Below are 27,049 nucleotides of genomic sequence, written 5' to 3'. Positions count from 1 at the left end.
AATTTATTGAGTCCAACACACTCTATATGTCAGCTGCAGACCATGAATTTTGTTAACATTTCAATCTGTTTTTAGCCAGAATAATTGCCAGGGCCAATAATACTGTCTACCTGAACACTAAGTTTCATTTTTTTTCTCTGTTAACTATAAAATTGTAGTTCTTCTCTGTTAACTATACAATTATATAGTTCTCCTATATATGGGGTGGGGGAAAACTCTGAGTATCTGCTCTTGTGTTCAAGCATGGATTAAGTACCTCAAAATGCACATTAAAAAAATAGTTTAAACTTGGGGCGGGGGGGAGTTTAAAGAATGTATTCAGAGGGAAGGAGTTCAACAACAAAACCTTGCAGATGAGTTTGCCTGTGTCATTAAAACAGACTCTTTTGTCTTTAACAGCTGTGTGGTTAGAAGAAATTCAACTGGTGAGGATCATGTTGGGAAAAGCTACTAAAATTCTGCTTCTCGCGCAACTCTTCTGGTAGGTATCCATGTCAATGCCAATAAGTCTTCAACCTTAAATTACTTGATCAATATAATGAATGCATATGTTATGTGTTTATTTAGTCCTTCTCCATGAAGCTCAGGATGGAATACATGCCTCCCCACTATTTTATCCTCACAAAACCCTAAGCGGCAAGTTAGGATGAGATGAGATGAGAGCTGGTCTTGTGGTAGCAAGCATGACTTGTCTCCATAGCTAAGCAGGGTCTGCCCTGGTTGCATATGAATGGGAGACTTGATGTGTGAGCACTGCAAGAGATTCCCCTCAGGGGATGAAGCCGCTCTGGGAAGAGCAGAAGGTTCCAAGTTCCCTCCCTGGCAGCATCTCCAAGATAGAGCTGATAGAGATTCCTGCCTGCAGCCTTGGAGAAGCCGCTGCCAGTCTGTGAAGACAATACTGAGCTAGATAGACCAATGGTCTGACTCAGTATATGGCAGTTTCCTATGTTCCTATGATGACTTGTCTAAGGTCTCCCAGCTTTTTGGCAGGGAGATTTGATTCTGCTAATCAGCGTTCCCTGTAACAAGGGTGCCAGATGTTGCTGACTACAACTCCCAGCCAAAGGCCATTGCAGCTGGGGATGTTGGGAGTTGTAGTCAACAACATCTGGGAATCCCTGTTGCGGGGAACGCTGATTAGCAGAACCAATTTCTAAAAGGCTTTTGAGGATGAAAAGGTGGGTCTCGGCCCAGCGGAGAGCAAACGTGAAATCTGCCCACTGCCTTGAAACCAACTGGTCTAGCCATTGTAGACTGAGATTCTGCAGAGTGGTGCAGACTGCTCACTATGCCCAGCACCAAGTTGGCACCCCAGAGGCCCTTGCAATATACAAGCCTACACACACACACACACACACACACACACACACACACACACACACCATCTATTATAACGAAGGACATTTTATTGGGTTTTGTAAGCAAATGTTCTAAAAACGACGCAAGTCTCCTCTCCAGAGGGCTCTTCGCACAAGAAAACAGACCCTGGAAATGCGGCCCTTTGTTCGTCCTGCTCCTTGTGGTATTGTATCGTAGAATATTTATAAGGAGAAATGCTGAGCAAATATAGTAAGAAAGATGGAGAGGCAGAAAGGGGCAGCCTCCTCTCCTCCGCCTCCTCTCCCATGCTTGTTTTGCCTGTGCTCGCCTTACTTAATTATCACCATTCACTCTTCATAACATCCGTGTACTTTGTGAAAATTAATGAAGTCTCTGTGATACCAATTCCCCAAAAGCCCTTGTCCAGAGATGAGAGGAAGCAGCCTGTTTTTTTGTTTTTTGTTTTGCTAAGGATTACTCAAGGGTAGAGTCACTAAGACAGCTCTCTGGGGCAGGATCCAACATTGGGTCCCCAAATGTCATTGGACTACAACTCCCATCCTCCCCCTTGGGGAGGATGGGAGCTGTAATCAAGCAACAGCTGGGGATCCAAGATGCTGGAAACCCCTGTTCTATGATAAATAGCCTGTGAGTACCAAATTCTCTCTCTGTGTGTGTGTGTGTCACACACACACACACACACACACACCTTTTGTATGTATCTGTGTGTGAAAAATGCAATTAACAGTTTGTTATAGCTCTTGCATACATTGTGTGGAGCCTCAGCCAGTATAGCATAGCAGATTGCCAACTCACCAGAAAAAGCCGGTCTGGCTTGCTCTTGCGCCTTTAACAGTCACTTGATCGGCAGAAACCAGCAGGTGAATATCTTTACAGCATGGAGACAAGCATAATTGTTTGCTAATGTTTGCAGATCCAAGTTATTAAAGTAACAGGGGCAGGAGCTGCAAAAATTAGGCTACACACACACACACACACACACACACACCCCACGGCTTGCAAGTTGCAGTTTGCAAACTTTCCTCCCATATCACGAAATGACCACCATGCATGCACTCTCCCTTCACTCCTTGCTAACTGATGACCAGAAGAGCAGCTTTGCTTTGAGCATGTTAACAGTGCTGCTGCCAAGAACTAAAATTCTAGGAGACTGGGTGAGATAGATGCATGGAGATCTCTAAAAGGTAAAGTGTGCCATCGAGTCAGTGTTGACTCTTGGCAACCACAGAGCCCCATGGTTCCCGTGGTTGTCTTTGGCAGAAGACAGGAGGGGTTTGCCATTGCCATCTCCCACGCAGTATGAGATGGTGCCTTTCAGCATCTTCCTATATCGCTGCTACCCGATATAGGTGTTTCAAACATACCAGCAGAGATTCGAACTGATGGCAAACTCTGGCTTGGTAGTACATTCATTCATTCATTCATTCTATTTCTATACCACCCTCCCATAAATAGCTCAGGGCAGTTTACACAGAGAAATAATAAATAAATAAGATGAATCTCTGTCCCCAGAGGGCTCACAGTCTAAAAGAAACATAAGATAGACACCAGCAACCGTCACTGGAGGGATACTGTGCTGGAGGTGGATAGGGCTAGTTTCATGCCCCCTGCTAAATAAAAGAGAATCATCACATTAAAAGGTGCCTCTTTGCCAAGTTAGCAGGGGTTTTTCTATTTCCTAAGCAAGTTTTGTGGATATCCAACATGGATAGCAATCCAGTGAACTGAAACAATATAGGTTGTTTATTTCTTCATCATTCTGTGAAAGTCCTGACTTCCTGTGTGTAAAAGTACCTGAGAAAACTGCCAAAGTTTGTTGGAAGGCATCATTTCCCCTGCTTTTCCAATGAGAGAGTTTTCCCACATTTTCCAGGGAATTAATTAATTTTTCTGGGGTTTCTTATTTTTCTGGTCTGGAACCTACCTGCCAAATGGCATCTTTCATGGTTTGGTCTGGGAATTTCATGTCAGTGATTGAATGCATGAGTGAGTGAGGCCCATGAAGATAGATAGATGTCTGAAAGCATATACATAGCACCCATGCAGAAGCTAAGCAAGTCTCTGGTAGGTCAGTGCCTGGAAGGGAACCTTACGATTGCTGCCTTAAGTTAGGAGAGGGGTTGAAGCTTGCTGATAGAACACCGGCTTTGCATGCAGAAGGTCCCAGGTTCAGTTTCTGACATTACAGGGAAGTTTTTCACACAGGGTTAAAAAAGCCTTTTAGTTCACATCTCTTCTGGATGGAGGGTGTGCATTCACATATCGGGCAGATTTACCCCAAAGTCTCTGAGAGCTACCGGGGAGCACTCCACACACAGTTCGGGTTTTTCACTGCACGTTTTGCACTGGGTGTTTGGGATAACTTTGAGTTCACAATAATGCCTCCCAGTCCCAGAAAACTCATGGTAAAGCCTGCTGTCTGGAGAATTCCCAGGCAGGGTGGGAAAAGACTCCTGTTTGGAACCCAGGAGAGCTGCTGCCAGTAAGTGTAGACAATACTGAGCTAGACAGACCAAGGGTCTGACTCAGCAGAAGTTTTTACATACCAATCGCTCCATAGATTGGTATGAATTCCATGATGTCAGAAAATCAGGATATAACTAAAAAACTCCCTGGGTGTGCACTTCCTTCTACAGAATCCCTACCTTTTGAAGGCTGGGAGGGCCACCCTCATTTCAAGGGTGGAAGATGGGCTGTTCCATGAGCAGCTCTGTGCTTTCCCCCATGGGAATGAATGATAGCCTATGGGAGAAAATAAAGTTGTGCACCCCTGGGATTCTGGTGGTTTGGGGTCATTGCTAGGTACTTCAAAGATCTGGGCCCAGAGCTTCCCTTTTCATAATTAAACTCAATCACACACCCCCTCAACAATAATTACATATGCTTTGAAAAATCTCTGAACGAAAGAGCCAGTGTGGTGTAGTGGTTAGAGTGCTGGACTAGGACTGGGGAGACCCGAGTTCAACTCCCCATTCAGCCATGAGCCTTGCTGGGTGACTCTGGGCCAGTCGCTTCTCTCTCAGCCTAACCTACTTCACAGGGTTGTTGTGAGGAGAAACTTAAGTATGTAGTACACCGCTCTGGGCTCCTTGGAGGAAGAGCAGGATATAACATGTAGTAATAATAATAATAATAATAATAATAATAATTAATAAATAATTAATTAATTAATAGCTAGGGGAGGCTGGCCTGGAGCTCTTTCCCATTCTCTGTGCTGCTGTCTCTCTACTGCTGCATATCCTTTCTAAATGTCACAGAGGAGGGAGAGTGGTTGGTGAGATTCAGGCTCCAAGCAATTTATTGGGGGCTTGTGCCCCGTGGACCACACCCTAATGACACCCTCTTTCCCCTTGGGAGCCAAGCCCACATCGCTCCATTCTTGGAAGTCCTGCTGGCTGTAGTCGTGTGACAGAATGACGGGCATCTGCTTGGCTCCATCACAGCCAGGTAGGGCTGCCAAAGGCTCTGCCCTCATTGCAGATGTGGAGAGGATTTTATTTGTTTTTCAAGCCGCTGGGACTAGTTCCTCCGACGTCAATAAATACAGTACGTGCATTTTTGGACAGGTGATCCTGAGCAAGAGCTGCTTGCAAGAGCGAGCATATTGTGCAGGGGAGAAGGTTTCTCAAGATGTTCTCTCGCTCCCGCTCAGGAAATTCACCCCTCCCTCCTCCTGTCCTGCTGTTGCTGCTACTCTGCAGGACTAAGTGTTCAGTTCGTTCAAGGCCATTCTTTGCCATTTCTCCTGACATTTATTAATAAGCCCTTTTACCCCAACTGTCTCTTGTCTTTCCCCTTCCTTCTCCTCCTCTTTTCGCACTTTCCCGTGAACTTGCCACTGGTCTATCACACCCTTTTTACTTAACACAAGCAATTAAAAACTATACAGCTTTCTTGTCTCGCCATTACTGCAGAGAATAAATTGCAGCCACTGAACATGAAAGCAACAGAATAAAATAATATACATTTTAAAAATCCCATCTCTGAATATTGCAGTAATATTATTATTATTATTATTTTACATTTATATCCCGCTCTTCCTCCAAGGAGCCCAGAGCAGTGTACTACATACTTGAGTTTCTCTTTCACAACAACCCTGTGAAGCAGGTTAGGCTGAGAGAGAAGTGACTGGCCCAGAGTCACCCAGCTAGTTTTATGGCTGAATGGGGATTTGAACTCGGGTCTCCCCGGTCCTAGTCCAGCACTCTAACCACTGCACCACGCTGACCAGCCTTGCAATCATACAAGTGCCCACCATCACAGATACAATGCTGCCCTGTTTTTATAGGAGGAGAGCTGGCCTTGTGGTAGCAAGCATGAATTGTCCTCTTTGCTAAGCAGGGTCTACCCTGGTTTGCATTGGAATGGGAGACTATATGTGTGATGGGTCCACTCTGGGAAGAGCACCAGCCTGCTTGCATGCAGAAGGTTCCAAGTTTCCTCCCTGGCATCTCCAAGATAGGGCTGAGAGAGACTCAGCCTGTGGCTGAGAAGCAGGATCTTAAATCTATTCTATGGGCTAAGCACAGTGTTTCTATTTGAGAAGAGGGACTTTTAAATCAGGTCTTCTTGACAGGGATGAGGCTGTAACTCAGTGGCAGAGCATCTGCTTTGCATGCTCCCAGGTTTGGGCCCTCCCTAGCAGCATCTCCAGGTAGGACTGGGAAGAACTCCTGCCTGAAACCTTGGAGACACGCTGTCAGCCAGTGCAGACAATGCTGGGTCTGACTCAGTAGGAGTAGAAATCTCAGTAGATAACCTTCCTGTCCTGGATGGGGTTACACTCCCGGAGAAGGAACAGGTATGCAGCTTGGGGGTACTCTTGGACCCAGGCCTCACCCTAGTATCTCAGGTGGAAGCTATGGCCAGGAGTGCTTTCTACCAGCTTTGGCTGATTCAACAGCTGCGTTGAATTCCTTGAAGAGGACGACCTCAAAACAGTAGTGCATCAGCTGGTCACCTCCAGGCTTGACTACTGCAATGCACTCTACATGGGGCTGCCTTTGTACATAGTTCAGAAACTTCACTTCAAAATGCGGCTGCCAGACTGGTCTCTGGGGTCACCTGGAGAGACAATATTTTGCCTGTTTTAAAACAGTTGCACTGGCTGCCAATTTGTTTCTGGGCATAATACAAAGTCCTAGTTATAACCTTAGAAGCCCTGAACAGCTTGGGTCTGGGTTACCTTAGAGAGCGCCTTCTTCTGTATGATCCCCATCACACATTGAGGTCATCTGGAGAGGTCCGTCTCCAGTTACCACCGGTATGTCTGGTGGTGACTCTTCTCAGTAGCTGCTCCTGGTCAATGGAATGCACTCCCGGCAGATATCCGCCGTTTAGGCTCACTGTTGGCCTTTAAGAGAGCCCTGAAAACTTCTTTGTTTGGCCTGGCCTTCCAAGGCTTTTAAATGGTTTTTGGTTATTTTAATTGGTTTTGAATTGTTTTGAATTGTTTTAAATTTGTGTTTATATGGTTTTAAGTAGTGTCTTTTAGATGGTGTTTGTTTTTTTGTCTTTTTAAATTTGTTGTGCACTGCCCAGAGCCTTTGGATGGTCTATAAATGTAACAAACAAATAATAGAAGATGACAGATTCATAGGTTCATCAGGAGCATCTCCAAGTAGGGTTGAGAAAGACCCCTGCCTGAAACCCTGGAGAGCCGTTGCCAGTCAGTGTAGACAATACTAAGCTAGATGGACCAAGGGTCTGTCTGTCCTGGTCTAAAGCAAGCTTCCTAAGCTCTTCGTACTGCACCCACTCAGAGGCTGGGATAGGAGCTGGAAAGGTCTTGGGGAACTCAGTGCTGATTCCTGAACCTCTCCTGTTGCAAAGTGAACTTGTGCCTAAGTTTTTGTTCCAGGAGTCAGATCATGAACCTGACTTTCTCCTCTTTCCCTTGTGCGTGGACTGCAGCTGCTAAAAAAAAGCAAATGCAGTCTTAGCCTGCCTTAACAGAGGCATACTGTAGCAGCATCCAGATCACTCGAAGTAACTGTTCCACTCTGTTCTGTGCTGGTCAGACCTCACTTGGAATACTCTGTCCAGGCCTGGCCTCCTCCCTGCACTTTAATAGGACTTTGGAACTGGAACTGGTTCAAAAGAGGGTGACCAAAATGGTGAGGAGTCTGGAAACCAAGAAGGAATGGTTGAAGGTGTGTTTCGTCTGGAGAAGAGAAGATGGAGAGATGATGAGAGCCATCTTGAAATCCCTGAAGGGTTGTCACATGGGAGGGAGTGGAATTGTTCTCTGTCATGCTTGTGGACAGGGCTAGAAACCATGGGTTGAAATTACAAGGAAGCCGGTTTAGGCTAGCCGTTAGGAATTTCCTTACTGTAAGGGCAGTTTGACAGTGGAACAGTCTGCCTCATGCAGTGGCGGGCTCTCCTTCTCTGGAAACAGAGGTTGGACGGCCGTTTGCCAGGGATGCTATGGCAAATCCTCGCACTGAGCAGGGGGTCAGATTAGATGATCTTTAGGGTCCCTTCCAACTCTAACATTCTGTGATTCTACTCAAACTCTTCATGTTTGCTTCCTCCTTTTAGGGCTTCCCTTCCAACTCCCTAGTCTTTTCACAACCCAGGAAGCTTTCACTTCTCAGCTGGTATAGAGGGTTTTCCTCCATAAAGCTTTTAGCAGCAGTATGATGTGAGCAGATAAAGCCCTTTCCCTTCTCCTCTTGCCTCTATGCCAAAAAGAAGCTTCACCAGTTTAATTTCCACCTATTGGGCTGCTGTTTAAAGAGACAGGAGTCTGCAGATTTCGCGGTCTAGCAATGATTAACCCACAGCAAGGGTTGCAGCCACATCTAAGGAAGAGAAACTGCCCGTTGTATGCCACCGAAAGGTTAGCTCAGTGGTTTTCCACTGGATCTGCATCCATACCCATCTCCTGCTCCACTCGCAGAGATTCTCCAGAGGGCATGCACACAGAAAGACTTTTAAAGCCTTATTTTTGTTCTTTTTAAAAAAATTGCTTCTTGGCATCCAAGGTTATGGAGACGCAGACTGTATATTTGTGAAAGTAGAACCCAGGCTTGCCTGTTTGCTTAAAGGAACCCGTAGCTGGGCTGTTCTATATTTACAAAGAACTGCAGGGTGTTTTTTAAAAAATGTATTTAACTTATTGAACTCTAGTTACCAAAGGTGGAGTTGCCCACAGTCTGTCTGTGTCTCTCAGTTGCTCTTTTTATGAAAGGAATCTAGGAATCATTGGTGTATGGGTGGATCACGAGAGAGTATCAAACTGGCAAATATGTGGAGCTTGAACCGGGAATTTTGGGCGGGGTCCAAGACTGGAGCCCAGTCCAGGGAGCAACTGGGGATGGTGAATGTCAGACCCATAGCGTGGGGGGGGGGGCCTAGGGCAGGTCCAGCTAGGGCAGGTCCAGCTCCCCTACATTTTTCTTTGCCCCACTAAAGTTTTTACAAACAATTTTTAAATATCTGAATGTTGCTTGGAGGTTGTCTTTAAATAGCCAGATAAGTTGCCCCCTTACTTTTTTTGCAGCCCCACCCTAATTTTTTTATCCTACACAAGGCAGATTGTTCCACTGTCAAATAGCTCTTACAGTTCAAAAATAATTCCTAAGGTTTCGCCTAAATCTGCTTCCTTGTAATTTCAGCCCAGTGGAGGCATGCTGTGAGAGAGTGAAGGGGGAACACTTCTTCTGGGATGGTGCCTTCTGCAGTTTAATAAGTGCATAACAAGATTTTAAGTTAATGGTTTTTAATACGTGTCACTCTGTGTCCTCAACAAGACTATGTCCCAGGTTATCAGGAACTGGGGGCATGGTCCAACACAGTCAAGGTCAATTTTTTTTTTAAAGGCAGCTCAGAGTCCAAGAGGCCAGAGACAACCATAAAGTCACGCCAGGAAGGGATCACAATCCTCCTCCTCCTCCAGATATTTATATACTACTTTCCAAAGTGATGTACATAGAGAAATAATAAATAAGAAAATGCCTCCCTGTCCCCAAAGGGCTCACAATATAAAAAGAAACATAAGAGAGCCAGACACCAGCAACAGCCACTGGAGGGATGCTGTGCTGGGGATGGATAGGGCCAGTTGCTCTCCCCCTGCGCCATAAAGAGAATCACCACTTTAAAAAGGTGTCTCTTTCACCAGTTAGCAGGGGCAATCCAAGGCAGCAGTCAAGGGTAGTGCATCGGTCCATCTAGCTTAGGATTTATACTGACTGGCAGTGGCTTTCCCGAGTTTCAGGCAGGGGTCTCTCCCAGTTCTCTGCATGTGGTAGGCCTGCAGGAAGGATCTCCGAGGCTGACCTCAAGGGCCAGGCAAGTTCAAGTGGAAGGAGGCAGCCCTTAAACCTTGCCAATGCAAAATTAAAGGCAGGGATTTAGCAGTAAATAAATACTGTCCCTGTCATAGTACCTTCTGTACTAAAAAAACCAGGAACTGTCCCTGGCAAATGCTACCCCCTGAATTTCTGGCTCTGTCAGCTGTACTGACTTCCTGGACTGGAGAACTTCATCTCACTTAGATACATGAGATCAGCTGTGTCTCTGACACAGCTTCTAACAACTCACCTATTTACTGATTACAAACTTAACTGGAAAAGGGTCAGGGCAGAAAAATTCAATTGGTGAAATATCAGATAGAACATCTGGGGACTGTCACTGTTTCAAGTTTCTAGTCCATTTGGACCTAGGACTATTAAGGATCCCTGAAGCCTAGTAGGCTCCCTGAAGAGGTCCTATGGGCACAATTGCTCTCACAGGTTTCCACTGCAAAAATTAAACTGTTTCCCCAGTTCTCTCGCATAGTTTCTATCATCCTGAGGCCTTCTGGGCTTGCCATGACAATGCAAAAAAAAAAAAGCTCCACAACCCACCACTGGTGTGGTTCACACAGTCATTTGAATCTAGATTTAATATGGGTTCTGGATATTAGCATGGTTGTGTGAACCCATGTCAAGATGCTTTATGGCCCAAGATTAATCTGAGATTCCTGCCTTGGCATTCACACAATCACGCTATTGTAAGCAACCCACATTAAACCAAGATTCGAATTATTGTGTGAAGCAGGCCACTCTGTAAGTCTATGAAGCGCTTCACACGATTAGTCTGAAGCGCCGTTCAGGGTAGTGCAGGAAGAGCAGGCTTAGCCCGCTGACATGGCTCTGTCACGGAGGCGGTGGGGATCGAGGGCCAGTCGGCCCCCAGAATTTCCAGGATGCCCCGTGCAAGTGTGCGGGACATTCGGGAGAGACCCCCGGGGCCGGGAGGTTTATTTCAGCCTCCCGGCCCCGGGGGTCTCCTCGTGTGCTGCCGGAGTGTGGAGCTGTGTCGTGGCACCACACAATCAACAAAACGCAGTTAGTGGAGTGCTGGCTTTGCTAACCTTGTTTAAGGGGAGGGGTAGTTTTTGAGGTTTGCTGCCAGGAGCTGTGTGGGTCCCGTGGCAGCAGACGACCAGGGGAAATCGGGCTAGGCTCCCTTAGCCCAATTTCCCCTGGTTGTGAGAATAGCTTCTATGTCTGAATTCCTTTTTACGAGAAGGACCTAGGTACTAGCAGTGTGTACTAACAGTGTGTAACTGTCCCTGGCAAATGCTATCCCTTGAACTTCTGGCTTTGCCAGCTATAGTGGTCGCCTACATTAGTTAACGTTATTGATATTGCCTTGAAATGTCCATTCTAAATATTATCGTTGCCATCACATTATTATGGGTTTTTATTGAATTATTTTGGGAATGCCATTTGATATGCTATTCATTGTATTGTTGACAATTCGTGGGTGTATTGTTTTTGCTGGTAATTCTTATTATCTACACTTGGAAAATGGCTATAGCTCAGAACGTATGTTTGCATGCATGAGGTCTGGAGTTCAGTGTCTCCAGCATTATGTTAGGGCTGTTATGATAGGGCTGTTCCCAGTCTGAAATCCTGGAGCGCCATTACCAGCTAGTGTAGACAACACTAAACTAGATGGGCCAATGGTATAACTCAGTAGAAGGCTTGACCTGGGGATTTTGGCATTTGTTGTCCAGTCTAGGTAGCTGGAAGCCCAGTTTTGGTTTGGCCTTGGCACTGTGAACATTAACCAGAAGTCAGGGAGCTGAGTCCAGTTTGAAATGAATATTATCTGTTTTTGAAATGTGCTCTCGTCTGACTGCAGTGGCTCTCAGAAGGTCAAGAGACGTGACACTTTCCTTCCTCACCTAGCCAACACATCTGAAAATCTAATCTTTGTACGATAAGAAGATATTCTGGGTGTGATTCCATTAATCTCATCTCCACCTGGGTGAAGCGAAATGCAAACTTGCTCTTCTGATAAAACTAAGCCTTGCGTTGATTGCTCAGGACTTGGAGAATCCGGTCATAACCCTGAAACAGCTCCCTGATTCTGGATCTTTATATTATTCCATGCTAAATGTCAGCCTTTTTTTTTTGGTAAAGATGGCAAGCCTGGTTCTTCTGCTAAATTGTAGCTTGGGGAAGTGGCAAGAGTGTGTTATAATAATCTATATAGAAATGAGCCAAGGTAAGGTTTGGCAGTAGGTAGGTCAGGGCTTCCTGGTAGATTTCTGGATTACTTGCAGTAGATCAGTGCAGGCTTCTAACTCCCAGTCATTTAACAATAACAGAAAGGCTGCTTTATACTCTACATTAGGCGGTTAACACCCCCTGGTCTGTTGTAACTCAGGTGTAGATTTGTACTTCTATATGAAGGTCATCTCAATGGCGCATGGGGTACAAATTGCATCCCATTTGATGCCCCATTTAGCATCAAATTGCACCTCACTGAACCCTAATTTTGCCCCTAACTCAAGTTGCTAGTCTTGAAGGTTCTAGTAAAAAATGAAAGTAGCTTCCACAAGCTTGTCTCCTGGGAGGAAAACTGGTCTTGTAGTAAAGGTAAAGTGTGCCGTTGAGTCAGTGTCGACTCCTGGCGACTACAGAGCCCCATGGTTTTTCTTTGGTAGAATACAGGAGGGTTTTACCATTGGCATCTCCTGTGCAGTATGAGATGATACCTTTCAGCTTCTTCCTATATCGCTGCTGCCCAATATAGGTGCTTTACATATTCTGGGAAACATACCAGCAGGGATTTGAACTGGCAACCTCTTGCTTGCTAGGCAAGTCATTTCCCCACTGTGATCTCCTTTGCTAAGCAGGGTCCTCCTTGGTTTGCATTTGGATTGGTGATGTGAGCACTGTAAGTTACTGAGAGAATGGAGCCATTGCTCAGTGGAAGAGCATCCCAAGTTAAAACTCTGGCAGCATCTCCAGGTAGGGCTGGGAGAGATTCCCACCTGAATCCTTGGAGACCCACTACCCATCAGTACAGACAATACTGATCTAGTATTTGCCCTGCTAACTGGGCAAAGAAGCACCCTTTTAAAGTGACGATTCTCTTATATTTAGTAGGGGAGAGAGCAAATAGCCCTATCCAAACCCAGCACAGAATCCCTCCAGCGGCTGTTGCTGATGTCTGCCTAATATTTCTTTTTAGATTGTGAGCCCTTTGGAGACAGGGGACCATCTTATTTTATTTACTCTGTCTATATAAACTGCTTTGAGAACTTCTGTTGAAAAGCAGTATGTAGTAGTAGTAGTAGTCGTCGTCGTCATAAATGGACCAATGGGCAGATTTAGTATATGGCAGTTTCCTCTGTTCCTATCCAAAGCTGTGCTTTTGCTTTAATGGTGAAACTTCACCCGCCTGGCTGCTGCAAATGAGCCTCTGACTCCCACTAGCTGATCCCAGGAATCTTTCACAGTTATTAACTGAACTGTTCTGACCTGACACAGGGGCGAGGCAGGCAGAAGGTTCTAGGACTGAAAGGGCAGAAAAGGCTTGGTAAAGAAAGGCTGGAGAAGGCTTTGAGGAGGTAGAAGGAGAGGGCAGGACGGAGGGGTCCTAAAGGTCAGGAACTCCAGCGGTAAGGAGGAAAGCTGAAGTTCTAGGGGCCCTGAACCCTTTCATATTGGCATTTCCTTTTTTCCAGCAAAGCGTTTGAAGTGGCTTCCCTTTGCCCTTAATAGCTTGGCTCAAGAATTTCACGGAGCTTGCGGCCTCCAGCTTTGAATTGGTGCATTCATACGGAGAAGGTTGCGATGGTAAATATCCAGTTCATGCTTACGTCCCAGGAGGGAACTGGAGGGCTGGACCCACTTCAAGGAGATTTGAGACAAGCCACTTGAGCAGCAGCAACCTGGACCCCATTAACCCTCGCACTTAATGCTGATGCCATCAGACTTCGAGAAAGTGAAGTCCAGCATTTAGGAATCAGGCGTCTTTTCTCATAGTTCCTTTTCTATTAATTACTTGGGCAGTTACAGTTACTCCAAGCAACTCAGGTCAGTGTACACAAGAGTTATCCTATTTTATCCTCACAACAGCTCTGGGGTAAGTCAGGCAGAAAAAGTGAGCAGATGGTCCATGGTCGTCATCCGCTGAGCTGAATTTGAACCCTAGGTCAGGTTGTCTGCAGTCCAGCATCCACAGCTCTCAAGTTTCCTATAGAGGCAAAGGGCCTTTCCAAAATACACAACTGTGCTGCTTTACTGCTATGGAGGATCCTAAAATCTGCCCCACTCTTCCCACTGAAGAATTGCACTGTAACGGCTTGCCATGGAAAGATGGCTGCCAAACTGAGGGGATATGGAGAAGCCAGGAGGTCTGCCGATTTCTGGAGCTCAGGCTGGCCCCCGGGTCTGACTTGGTATAAGGCAGCTTCATATATTAACCATGCCATATTGTCATCCCTTCCCTATTTGCATGGTTCCAGCCACCTTCCTTCTCTAACCAGGAAATGGTCCCTTGAACAATACATCATATGGGAGTCCTGGTCAGACAGCAGCTCAAACTGGGGGCATCAATAACGCCACTACCCTTCCCTTGATAGCCTGTTGGTATAATACATCAGCTAAGCAATGGGTTGCTCCGGTTATGTATCAGCACCATTCATCACCAGGCAGGAGAACCTCCGAGAATATATTATTCATAGCACATCATTGTCATCGTCTGAGGAGCACGAGAATGAGCTAAGCCACTGCAAGTTCTAGGAACAAGACAAATATCTGCCCCTTAATGATCTATTCAAGGGAATAATGGTTCCCCAGCCATTCTTCTATGTGGCTTTTTATGAGCAAGTGTGGTGATGTTAGGAAATGTCAGAGATTGAACATACAGCTTAGGAAGCTGCCTTCTGCTGAGCCAGACCACCGGTCCATCTAACTTAGCATTGTGTACACTGACTGGCAGCATCTCTCTAGAGCAGGGAGGGGTGGGCTGGCACCCACCTGGAACACCCTCCCAAGGGAGCTCTGCCATGCTCGCTCCCTCCCTCAAGGTCTCTAAGAAACTGTTGAAGACCCATCTCTTTAGAGAGGCATTTTCACGTTTAAGCAGCAGCTTAGATGTGGTGGGTTTTAACTTTCAATATTTTAACTTGCAAATTTAAAATAGTTTTTTGCTGAGGCTTGTTTGTAGTTAGTTTCTACACTAACTAGTATACTGGAGAGGTGGGATATAAACAGTTTAAATACAAATAAATAAATAAAATTGCCCAAGGTACTGTATACAAGAAACATAAAACCATCAGTAAAGCAACTGAGGCCGGTGGCCAGCCAGAAGTGGTTAACTTTGGCTGGATTGTGTCATTAAAGAAAGAAAAGGTTCAAAAAACACCTATTTATAGCTTGATTTCAGAAAGTAGGCAAAAAGTCACTTTATCCTGTCAATTTTTTGCAGAGGGAGAAGTGCAAGGACTCGTGAGTATTGGTTGTAAAGCCTGATCTTTTCTTCAAAGCGAAACCCACTCAGGTGAGCGAGAGAGCCCACCACCCACTTAACACCTTAATCAATTCTCAACCCTACCCTTTCCTTTCTTTGTTCCTGGCCCTCTGGCACGTCTCCAATCACATGTCACTGGGATGGAACTTCCTTCTCAAATGAAGCTTCTCTCACACAAAGCTTTGCCATCCAAAACCCATTATTGAGTCATGATGAGCTTACCTAACCTGACTCAGGTGATATTAGAATTAGAAACCTATTTCCCTGCCTCCCCTTCTTCCCATCACTTGATTTATATTCACTGACTTTCTTTTACGTTTATTCATTTTTACTTGTATATCCTCCTCCTTCCACCAAGAAGCCAAGTTGCCGTGTTCATGGTCATTTTATCCTCACAACAACCCTGTGAGGTACGTGAGGCTGAGAGATAAGTGACTGGCCCAGAATTACCCAGTGAGTTTCATGGCTGAACAGGGATTTGAACTCAGGTCTCCCCAGTCTTTAGTCCAACACCACTGCACCATGCTGGCTCTCTCACTCAGTACACTCACGCTGGTTTATGTCTTGAACCCATTTTGCATGGCTGTAAGGATTTCAATCTTATGCAAACTCCTAAATGAAGAATTGGAACAGAAAACCTCCAGATAGGAGATGGTTGTAATTGTCCAGAGATTATAGCCAATTGTGAATTTGAGGAAGTGGGCTGTATTGATGGCTGCAATACTATAGCCTGAGCATGCAGACCAAATACGGGACTTATTTGCACTGGAGTGACAAAAACTGTATCTGGACTATACTGCTTCAGATTGCTGGTGAGGACCCGTTCCTTCATACACAAAAAAATGTCCTATGTGTAGGAAATAGGCATGTGAGAGAAAAGGGTTCTGGCACATCCTGAGATACTAGGTTTCCATGGTGGTGATGGTGGTTTTACGTATTGGTTGATAAAGTCAAGTCGTGCTGTCAAGTCGGTGTCAACTCCGGGCGCCCACAGAGCCCTGTGGTTGTCTTTGGTGAAATACAAGAGGGGTTGACCATTGCCATCTTCTGTCCCATGCAGTATGTGATGATGCCTTTCAGCATCTTCCTGTATCGCTGCTGCCCAATATTGGTGTTTCCCGTAGTCTGGGAAACATACCAGCAGGGATTCGAACCAGCAGCCTCTTGCTCCCTAGGCAAGTTACTTCCCCGCTGCGCCATTAGGTGGCTATTGGCTGATACCCAGACTAAATTATTCATGAGTAGTCCTACTGAAACTATAGCATTTACCCAAATAGAAGACAACTCCGAATTTAAGACGGCCTACTTAAAAAACACAGGTTAAGTACAGACTATTCCTCTTTTTACCCAAAAGGAAGAGGGGTCTGAATTTAAGACACACACACACCCCAATTCCATCATCAAAGAACTTGGAACAAAATCTAGTCTTGAATTCAGGGAAATGCGGTACAGTAATAGGACAAGTTAGTCATGAGGAAATTGTCCCAGTAATTTCACTGGGACTGCTCATGAGTGATTTAGACTGGCTGTCAGCCATTATGTTCACTGAAATTGAAATTATTGCAGCCAAAATAACAATTACATGGACATGCATGTATTAATAAATTAAGAAGAAGAAAACCAAAGCAAAACAGAGGGGGGAAAGATATTTTATTATTTAAAATACGTATATTCCTTTTGTCAACAAGAAAAGTTTTCAAAGCAGTTTACATAGCAAAAGAAGTGACAAAAAAGTGATTCTTTGTCCCCAAAAGGGCCTGCAGTCTCAAAAATAAGCAAGCAAGCAAGCAGAAACACAACACAAAGGAGACACCAGCAACAGCCACTAGAGAGATGCCAGGTGGGACTGAATTGGGACAATTGTTCTCCCACTGTTAAATATAAAAGAGCCACCACTTTCAGAGATGTCTCTTGGTCCAGTTAGCAGGGATATAATCATATTCCCCAAAATGTAGTACAATGAAATACATTAATACTGAGAAGTTTTCCTTTTTATTTCTTCAGGTGTTTCCAGCCAGGAAAAGAAAAGAAACCAGACAGTAAGTAAGTTATATTCTTTCAGGATTTCTCTCCTCATGGATCTGAGAAATGAGTCTGGCCATAGTAAATTTCCCAAATTTTATTAAATTGGTAAATGCTTGACCATCAAGCAAAAAGTTGCCGGTTTGAATCCCCGCTGGTACACCTATATCGGGCAGCAGCGATATAGGAAGATACTGAAAGGCATCATCTCTTACTGTGTGGGACGAGGCAATGGTAAACCCCTCCTGTATTCTACTAAAGAAAACCACAGGACTCTGTGGGCGCCAAGAGTCGAAACGAACTTGATGGCATACTTTACCTTTAAGAAGGTGAAACTGAATGCTTCTGTTTGCTTGCCCATGTTCTGGCTGCTAGAAGCTGAGGCACTCTTAGGGGCCAAAGTCCAGGGCCTCCACACACCCTGGGGACCCCCAAATCCCCTTTAGTCTGTCCTGGTGGTGTGGCTGCCAGCTGGGTGTGATTGTGACCTGTGCCAGGTGCTTTAGAGACAGAGGGGTGGGGAAGAAATAAGTGGGATGAGAATATGTTAAGCTTTGTGTTGAAATGTTTCTGCTGCTGCATATTTGCATAAATGTATCTGTTCTTGTGAGATCAGTTGCTGTTTGTGCCCTAAAGAACCCACGTGTTAAAAATACACGGTGTGTGTAGCGGAATGATGCTTAACTTGCAGCCGGGGCAGGCGGGGGGGGGGGGGAGGACTCCAAAGGCCTTTAGGTCCAGGCTCCAAAATTACCTCGGTGCACCTCTGGCAAGAAGTGAACTGCAAAGCAAAAGCTTACAAGAGTTCGCACTTTTGCTTCCTCGATATGCAAAAGGACACCTCTTTGGATTCTTAGGTATTGCCAATGGCATTAGGCTTTCCCAGTGGAAGCAGCACAGCCCAAAAAGCTTGCACTCGTGGGCATTCTCAAGTTTTGTTTTGTTTTATATGGAGGTGCATTCATTCATGGTGCAGCCCAGAGATTTGCCCACTGTGTCTGCATGGGCCTTTGCAGAGGTTCTTCTGACACTATTCCTGGGAACTATTTTGCTTGCTAATTCATGTCTGCACCCTGTTGGACTGAGATTTAATGAGACAGGCTTTCACCTTGGTTTGCCAAGACAAACTCATTACCTACCTTGACACCTAGTATATCAGAGGTACGACTAGAATTGAGAGGAAGCCTTGAGGATGATGGTGGTTGTAGTCAAACATCAGAGGACCCATGGCGGAGAACGCTGGTGCAATGGATCTCAACGCCAGTGGCCATCACCATCGCCCTGAACGCAGCCGCTCAGCTGCCGCTCGGTTTAGATGGCCGCGCCGCCTTCCCACCTCCGATCCGGCCCCGTTGCCAGCCAGCCAGGCGAAGCCCTGGGCGGGCGGCGGAGGGGAAGAAGCGAGGGAGCAGCAGCCGCCAGAAGCCGGGAGCGCCGTGGCGGGGAGCTGTGGGGCGCGGAGTCGAGGGCGGCCGCCGCCATCCCCGCCCGCGGCGGGTCGCCTTCCCTTGGCACTGCCCGGCGGAGGAGGCGGCGGCGGAGGGGAGAGGCTTGCGGGGACCTCCCCGCCTCCCTCCCGCCGCGGCTCCGTCCTCCCCTCCTTAAAAGGCGAAGCTCCCCCCACCGGCCGGCAAAGGCAGGCAGCCGCCTGTCTGCGAGTCGAGCGCCGCCGAGTTGCCCGCCGCCGCTGCAGCAGCAGCAGCAGCCGCCCTTTGCGCGCCGACGAGAGCCCCCCTCCAGCCGCCATGCGCGCCTCCTCCGGGGCTTGTCTGCTGCTCCTGCTGGCGGCGCTGCCCGCTTGCCTGGCGAGGCGGCGCCCCCGGGCTGTCTACACCAACCACTGGGCCGTGCGGGTGCTGGGGGGCCCCGGCCAGGCGGATCGGCTGGCCTCGGCTTACGGCTACCTGAACCTGGGGCAGGTGAGGTCGCGCGAAACTTTCTGCGCCCCGAGCGCTGGCTTAGGAGCCCAGGAGGGAGAGCGGGCTGGGGATTCCTCCGGTCCTGGAAAGGGGTCTCTTTCTGGGGCGGCCAGAGATACAGGGCTTCCTCCTTCCTCCACCCCCGCGAAGGAACTTTCTGCCGTTTGGGGCAGAGCGCTTTTATTCTAACTCCCCCCCTCCGCCTCCGGCTGGCTGATTTGCGATGAGCGCAAAATATAAAAGGCGCAATGTAAACGGTATTAATGGTGGGGAAGATCCAGATTCGAGACCAAACAAGCAGTTAGGTTGCTTCCTCCTCCTTGAGACAGGGAAAGGCTTGTTGTGTCACGGCATTCACGTCTGAGATTCGAAAACGAAGAGCTTCGTGGCACCTTACGTTGCAGCGTTCTGAAACGATGAGCCCTGTCGCATCTCGGAAGCTGGCGCATTTGCAGCACAGGACCCTGCGAGTTTGCCAAGAAGCAAGCCCCTTGAGTCCAGGGAGGCTTACTCTCGAGTAAGCCTGTCTAGTTGCCGTTTGACTGTGGTAGAAGCGAGAGCTTGCTTGCCCAAAGGATCCCGTAGGGGGAGGAAAGTCCTTATTGATTTCAGTAGGGAAGTAGAGCAAATGATTGCCTCTCTCTCCTGGAAATGAATGAGACTTTTCAAAAGCACTTCAGTTGGGGCTGGATTGGTGCCCTGAGAAACAGATTGGTGGCAGATGTTTTGTGGGTCTGGAGTGCAATTTGTCAGATGCGTCTGCGTGGGGCTTTCTAGCTTGGGCCAGCTTAGAAGGCAATTGTTTTGTTAGTCTTTAGGATGCCACAGGAGTCTTTGATGGTTTCGTGATGATGGACTGTAGTTGTTGGCTGCTGCAGTTTTAACATAAACGATCTTGCACTGGTCCTTGCTCCTAGTTTTTACCCCCATGCTCGGGTCTTTTTAAGAGTGCGAGACATCTGGAAGACAGAACTCCAACAGTTAGGCACATTGGAGAAGAACTGCGAGCTATTTTGTAATGAGGTGGCTTCTGTTGAGTCTGACCATTTCTCCGTGTAGCCCAGTACTACCTGCTCTGACTGGCAGCAGATCTCCAAGGTCTCTGGCAGAGGGAAAGCTTGAGGAGGATTGGGCCATAGCACAGTGGTAGCATATCTGCTTTGCATGCAGCAGGTCCCAGGATCAATCCCTGGCAGCATCTCCAGGTAGGGCAGGGGATGACCCCTGCTTGAAACCCTGGGGGAGTTGCTGCCAGTCAGTGTAGACAATCCTGAGCGAGATGGACCAGTGGTGTGACTTGGCATAAAACAGCTTCCTATGTGCCTATACTTCCTCTCTTAATTTGTGTGTGGTGGGGGCATGGGGAGAAAGACACTTTGTTGGGGGGGAGATATGGGTTATTAGGTTTGGCAGGAATTCAGTAAAATGGGGTGTGTGTGTGTATCTTTGAATGTTTATTGGGGGTCCTGCACCCCTGCTGACAGAGACTATTCCCAGCTTTGCCAGCTGAGAATGGGCGTCTTAACCTGGAGGTGCAGGCACTGGACTCTGGGACCACATCTGTGAAGAACAAGTGCTCTGCTGCTGAGCCATGATCCAGATATTATCTGTATTCTCCTGCCTTGATTAGCTGCCACTCTCCAGGGCTTCGTGGGAACAAAGGAAGCTGCCTCATACCCTTGGTCCATCTAGCGCAATATTATCTACACTGACTGGCAGCGGCTTCTCCAAGATTGCAGGCAGGAGTCTCTCTCAGCCCTATGTTGGCAACGTACTGTATGCTTTGGTAGTTTGTTGGTTCAATAAAAAAAATCTTGTCCTATAAAATAAAATAAAATCTTGTCCTATGTTGGACGTTAGACGTAACCCTCCCTCCGCCCATTACCTGATGTGCCTTGAAATCCACCCCCACCCCAGTTACAGTACTGCTTGCATATACTTTATAACTCTGTAGGTTACCAAATCCTGGTGTGTAAACCTTTGTAGATATATGATGTACAAACAACCACTTTGTATATAATTGTGCTTTGGTAACATACTGGATGCTTTGGTAGTTTGTTGGTTCAATTACAAAACCTTGTCCAATTTTATTTTAATTTTTAAAAATCTTGTCCTATGTTGGAGAGATGCCAGGAGGGAACTTGGAACCATCTGCATGCAAGGGGAATATCTTCAGGGGGAATATCTTACAGTGCTCACTGCATGTAGTCTCCCATTCAGATGCAAACCAGGGTGGACTCTCCTCCACCTTCAGGCAAAGGTCTTTCCCAGTACCCGTCATCTTTTAACTGGAGGTGTTGGGGGTTGAACCCTGACCTTCTGCCTGCAAAGTATTCTTTACCGCTCAGCTTGCCGCAGCCCTCTTGGAGTTGCACAGAAATCTTCTTCAGCAGGAAGTTTAAAAGTGCGGCTTCTATCTCTTTCTGCCTTTGGCTCTGGCGATTTGCTGCTGCCAGTCCCAAGGAGGCGGATCCTGGCTCCAGGGAAGCCAACCAACAGGAGCTTTCTGCTGCCTTGTATGTGTGTTTGCACCCCCACCCCCTTTCTTTCTCTGTACTGTAGTCACTCTTTGCAGCCCTCACTTCCAATCCACCCTGTTCATTAAATCCATGCTTCTTTTTCCACGTTTGCAACCTTTCTGGAATCTCCAGAGTTTGCACACCCATCCCCACCTTGCCAGGTGATTAATTCTCTGCACTATCCCAGTTTTTGCCTGTAGTTGAGACGTGAAAGCTGATGGCCCCAAAAGGTAATTAGTTAGCTAAATCATGACAGAAGCACTGCACATCTGAGGCGGACTCCGAGGGGAACTGTCGGGTGGAAATGAATCAATATTTAATTTTTGCCTAGCAAAATGCACCCTTATCAATTTAATACCATTTATAAAGCTGTTTATATATTTCTTGCTCTGACTACTGTATGCAAGATAAATTGATTTTTCTGTGAGTGGGTTTGTGGGATTTTTGGGGGGTGGGGAGATGAGGGGAGGAAGATGGCCACAGAGCTGGAAACTGCGGGTTGAGACTTCTATAAGTTGGGCTGTTTTTTTGTTTTGTTTTGGTAATTGCTTGAACTTTAGTATTTAGTGATAGTTACAGTTCTGTGGGTCAGTTAAGAGACTTGAATTTTTTTTTAACTCCATGAGTTATTTGGCATAAACTATTTTTTAATAGTTTTGACATTTTAAATTTTAATTGTTGTAATGTTTTAATCTTTTTATCAGTCGTTTTTATTGTTTTGTTGTAAACCGTCCAGAGACTTGTGTTTTGGGCGGTATACAAATGTGTTACATCCATCCATCCATCCATACATACATACAGTGGCAGTTGAATCTGAATGAAAACTGTAACTGAAAATATAGTATATTCTTCCCCATTTTGTCGTTCCTATGCCTTTTAGGCATGCCTCTTCCCTCTCCTCGGCAATCCCTTTCCTCAGTTAAATCCCCTGTGTCAGAATTTAGGGGCAGAGACCTGTCTTCTCACTTTCTGTAAAGTGCCATGTACATAGAAGGCTACTTTCCAGAGAAGAAAGCAGATACTGCTGTCCATAATGTCTCCCCCCCCCCCACCCCGGGATAAATATCAGCACTGGGAACTGTTTTTGTCCAGACTGCTGCAAAGTAGGGATAGGGTGCTTAACTCCTTCCTCCTATGCCTCAGTCCTAATCAGGATCGGGCTCTTCTGCAGATGCTATTTTAAAAAGACTGAGAGCCAAGGACACATCCAGTGTTATGTTCAATTTGTCCCTAATTTCAAGCAACACCTCTGCCTGGGACCCCTTCTTCCTTCCTGGGGCCCCCAAAAGAGAGGAATCGTGCCACCTTGCAAAGGCTGTCTGCCCTTCCATCAGAGATGCCACCCCACCCTTCATAACCACCTGTGGGCTGTGGCAGTTTGCTGATCTCACCTGCTGAACTTCCTAGCTGCTGGAACAGGCGTGTTGGTTCCGCCTGCATGATACAAGCTAGTAGCAACTCCATCTGAGGCAGATGAAGATTCACTAAACTGAAGGCTCTAATAGGTGGGTCTGCCTCGATGAGAGGTCAGTTTGGGTGTGGGCTTGCAGAAGCAAATTCCACACCCCTCCATTTTTGCCAATAGGCTGCGGTTGCCAGGGCGGACAGCCTGGGCAACTTAAGAGGGAAGAAGGTTATAATTATGATGTGGAAGAGTGCATGCTGAAACAAGAACCTTAGAGTAGGGCTGTTCTTGGAGGCCTGGCTAAGTACTTAAAAGATTTGGGGACCAGCGCCACAGCTCCCCTTGAACTCAATCATGCCGCCTCAGACCCGTGTCTGGAATGTACCACCAGACCACAAGCAGGGGTTTGCTTGAATGAATGCTCCTCCATACCAAATCTATCTATCTATCTATCTATCTATCTATCTATCTATCTATCTATCTATCTATCTATCTATCTTCTGGGGAGGAGAGTTCCAGCTTAGACCTCCTGGACATGCTAATTTTCCATGTGCAGGGAGCCACATGCAGTCTGAGACAGCCTGGCTGCTGTTTTCCAACTTAAACAGAGACATGAACCCACAGGGCCAAACACTGTTTTTAAAGTCCAATTTTGTAATTTGGCTGGTGCATGCTTTATGGAGAGCTGGTTGGTGGTGGGGGTGGTGGGGTTAGAGTTAGGAAGCAAGCATAAACTTGTGGAAGCAAGCATAAACTGTCCCCTTTGCTAAGCAGGATCTGCCTTGGTTTCCATTTGGATGGGAGACTACATATGAGTTCTGTGAGATATTCCCTCAGGGCAGTGGGTCCTGCCTTAGGGGGTGCATCCATAGCTCAGTAGAGATTATCTGCTTTGCATGCAGAAGGTCTCTGGCAGCATCTCCAGGTAGGGCTGGGAGCCACGCCTGCCTGAAACTTTGGAGAGCTGCTGCCAGTCAGAGTAGACAATGCTGAACTAGATAGACCAAGGGTCTGACTCAGTATAAGGCAGCTTCCTATAACAGTAATGTTGTTGTTATTATTATTATTACATTTATATCCCACTCTTCCTCCAAGGATCCCAGAGCCGTGTACTACATACTTGAGTTTCTCTTTCACAACAACCCTGTGATGTAGGGTAGGCTGAGAGAGAAGTGACTGGCCCAGAGTCACCCAGCTAGTTTCATGGCTGAATGGAGATTTGAACTCGGGTCTCCCCGGTCCTAGTCCAGCGCTCTAACCACTATACCACGCTGGCTCTTATCTTATTTGATCCTCTTAGGGTCAAATAAGATGTTAGTTTAAACAAATCATTCTCTTGTCTGTCTGTGTGTGTCCATTGTTGGGTAAGTAGCAGCCATGGGGGAGTGGCAGCAGATCTGGACTGAAACTGTGTTAGGAGAGCGGGATTTAACCTTTGCCCCACTAGAACCCGGTGTCTGACCCCCAACTGCCTCCACGGATGCTGCTTCTTGGAAAAAACCAAAAGCATGACCCCACAGGACCAAGTGATGGATTTAAAGTACTGCCTGGCTTGACTGAATGTTTGTGAGTTCCCCTGCTAATTTTGCAGGTGGTCTACATGGAAGATCTTCCCCACTGTCAGCTCCGTGATCTCCTGTTTGGTTGTGGCACGATTCTTTCCTCCCGACCTGATCTTGCATCAGATTTTCTAGGGAATGTGTTTCCAAATGGGTCTAGGGTATTCAGAATGAAGGCAGTGAGGTTGTAATTATGAGCTGAAAGGCTGTGCTTTAAAAGAAAAAAAAATCAATCTAATCTATCAAGGACACAAGTAAGTTATTACAGGCAGGGGCGTAGCTAGGTGCTTAAAGGAGCTGGGGCCCAGATGCACCCCCCGTCATTTGATGATTAAACTCAATTATACCTGCTCCAAGAATAATTACGTATGTTTTTTAAATTCTCTGTTATAATACGCACGTATGGAGGTGGAAGCTCTCCCCCCTGCTCTCTGAAGGTGCCTCCGCTGCTGCATGTCCTTTATGGAAGAGGTTGAGATTTGGGGCTGTGAGCCATTCTTTGGGGGCCCGTGACCATAGGCCACCCCCTAATCATCATTATTTTTTATTTTACATATTTTTATACCGCCTGCCCCAAACTTACATCTCTGGGCGGTTTGCAACAAAATAAAAACAGAAAGTAAAACATTAGTTAAAAGAAAAACAAAAAGTTAAAAACATTACAACAATTTAAAATTTTTGAAACAATATTTTGAAACAGCATTAAAACTATGAAAACAGTATTAATTAAAAGCCTGGGTGAACAGATGCATCTTTAAAGACTTTTAAAAAGTTGTCAGAGATGGGGAGGCTCTAGGGAGCACATTCCAAAGCCTCGGGGCAGCAACGGAGAAGGCCCGTCCCTGAGTGGCCACCAGACGAGCCGATGGCAGATGCAGACGAACCTAGATGATGTCAGTGGTTGGTGGGGTTCATGACGAAGAAGGCGTTCTCTTAAATACCCAGGGCCCATGCTGTTTAGTGCTTTATAGGTTATAACCAACACCTTGTATTTTGCCCGGAAACATATCGGTAGCCAGTGTAGCTCCTTCAGCACAGGAGTTATATGGTCTCTCTGAGATAACCCAGAGACCAACCTGGCTGCCGCATTCTGGACCAACTGTAGTTTCCAGACCACATACAAGGGCAGCCCCACATAGAGCACATTGCAGTAATCCAGTCTGGAGGTTACCAGCAGATGTACCACTGTTTTGAGGTCATTCATCTCAAGAAATGGACGCAGCTGGCGTATTAGCCGAAGCTGATAGAAGGCACCTCTGGCCACCGCCTCAACCTGGGAGACCAGGGAGAGGCTTGGATCCAGAAGCACCCCTAGACTGTGTACCTGTTCCTTCTGGGGAAATGTGACCCCATCCAGAACAGGCAGATCAAAATTGTCTCTCGAGTTCCGACACCGCACAATGAGTACCTCCGTCTTTTCTGGATTCAGTCTCAGTCTATTATCCCTCATCTAGCCCATCACCGACTCCAGGCAAGCATTTAGGGAGGTTATGCCCTCTCCTGATGATGCTGACATGGAGAAAGAGATGTGAGTGTCATCAGCATACTGATAGCACCCTGATAGCAGTCTCCAAGGGACACCATGTGGAACCTGCCTGAGAGGTAGGAGCGGAACCACTGCAAAGCAGTGCCTCCAACTCCCAACCCCCTCAGAAGTTCCAGAAGGATACTATGGTCGATAGCATCAAAAGCCACCAAGAGGTCTAAAAGGACCAACAGAGTCATACCTCTGTACATTCCCGACTGGAGATCATCCATCAGGCCGACCAAAGCAGTCTCCACCCCATAGGCCTAATGACTCCTCTGATTACAGTCTTGTTGTCATGTTTAACTGCTCCTATACTGACAGTATAATTCTTGGTCAATACCCAGTTATATATAGCGTCAGTATAGGAGTTATTCCTGATCTATGACAGTTTCCGAGTTTCATTTGGATCAGGGTTATTCCAGTTTTGGAAAGTTGTTCTCCTCCCCATGTGATCAGAAAATGCTTCAGCCAGTGGCAGAAGGAGCTGTAGTTTGGACATCTATGCAACCCCGCAGAGTTAAGCGATCAAACAGAGTTCAAGAGAAGCTCTTCTGTCATTCAAACCCTAGCGCCATGCAGCGTTTGCTAGTTTCCGGGACAGAAACCAACAAAGAGCAGATGCTTTCTTTGCATCGCACATCTTGACCCGACAGCAGTAATGGAGAATAGTTCTGGGAGTGCTGCTGTAGCAGTGGATTTGATCCTTTGAGCTTGTACACGTCTCAGTGAACACCACGGATTGCAGTTCTGTTTTATGGGGCTGTGGAGAGGACAGCAGCAGCAGAACACAATCACTTCTCCAGCTTAAGACCACTCTTGACCTCATTTTGTCTTCCGCAGCTGAACTTTGCTTCTGTCGCTCCTTCCTAAATCTTCTTTTTCTCTCTTCATCAGTTGCAAAAAAGATCTTGGGGGTTTAATTCTCAGCTTATTGCTTTCCTTGCAGCGGCCGGGCATTGTTTCTCGCTCCGGTGCTCTTCTGTCCAGGTGGC

At 46.6% G+C, this 27,049-nt stretch overlaps 1 protein-coding gene across 19 annotated transcripts in view; it reads left to right on the top strand.

Annotated features, from left to right (window-relative positions):
* Positions 1 to 27,049, top strand: part of PCSK6 (proprotein convertase subtilisin/kexin type 6) — a 107,732-nt gene that overhangs the window by 7,687 nt on the left and 72,996 nt on the right. For 9 of the 19 annotated variants that reach the window (XM_053271783.1, XM_053271781.1, XM_053271785.1 and 6 more), the window contains exons 2-5: positions 400 to 481; positions 13,316 to 13,427; positions 15,064 to 15,135; positions 17,110 to 17,144. Coding sequence is in view for 3 of the 19 variants with exons in the window: in XM_053271775.1 (XP_053127750.1) it covers positions 18,354 to 19,046 (693 nt within the window). In the remaining 16 variants the exon portion in view is untranslated. Of the gene's footprint in view, positions 1 to 399; positions 482 to 13,315; positions 13,428 to 15,063; positions 15,136 to 17,109; positions 17,145 to 18,353; positions 19,047 to 21,776; positions 21,796 to 27,049 lie in introns of those variants that run through there. The other 10 variants (XR_008311372.1, XR_008311371.1, XM_053271775.1 and 7 more) reach the window with 4 other exon arrangements.

The sequence above is a fragment of the Hemicordylus capensis genome, chromosome 10, assembly GCF_027244095.1.
Source record: "Hemicordylus capensis ecotype Gifberg chromosome 10, rHemCap1.1.pri, whole genome shotgun sequence".
Classification (NCBI taxonomy): Eukaryota; Metazoa; Chordata; class Lepidosauria; order Squamata; family Cordylidae; genus Hemicordylus; species Hemicordylus capensis.
Note: the sequence above shows the minus strand (reverse complement) of the source record. Positions and strands in the feature narration are given on the sequence as shown.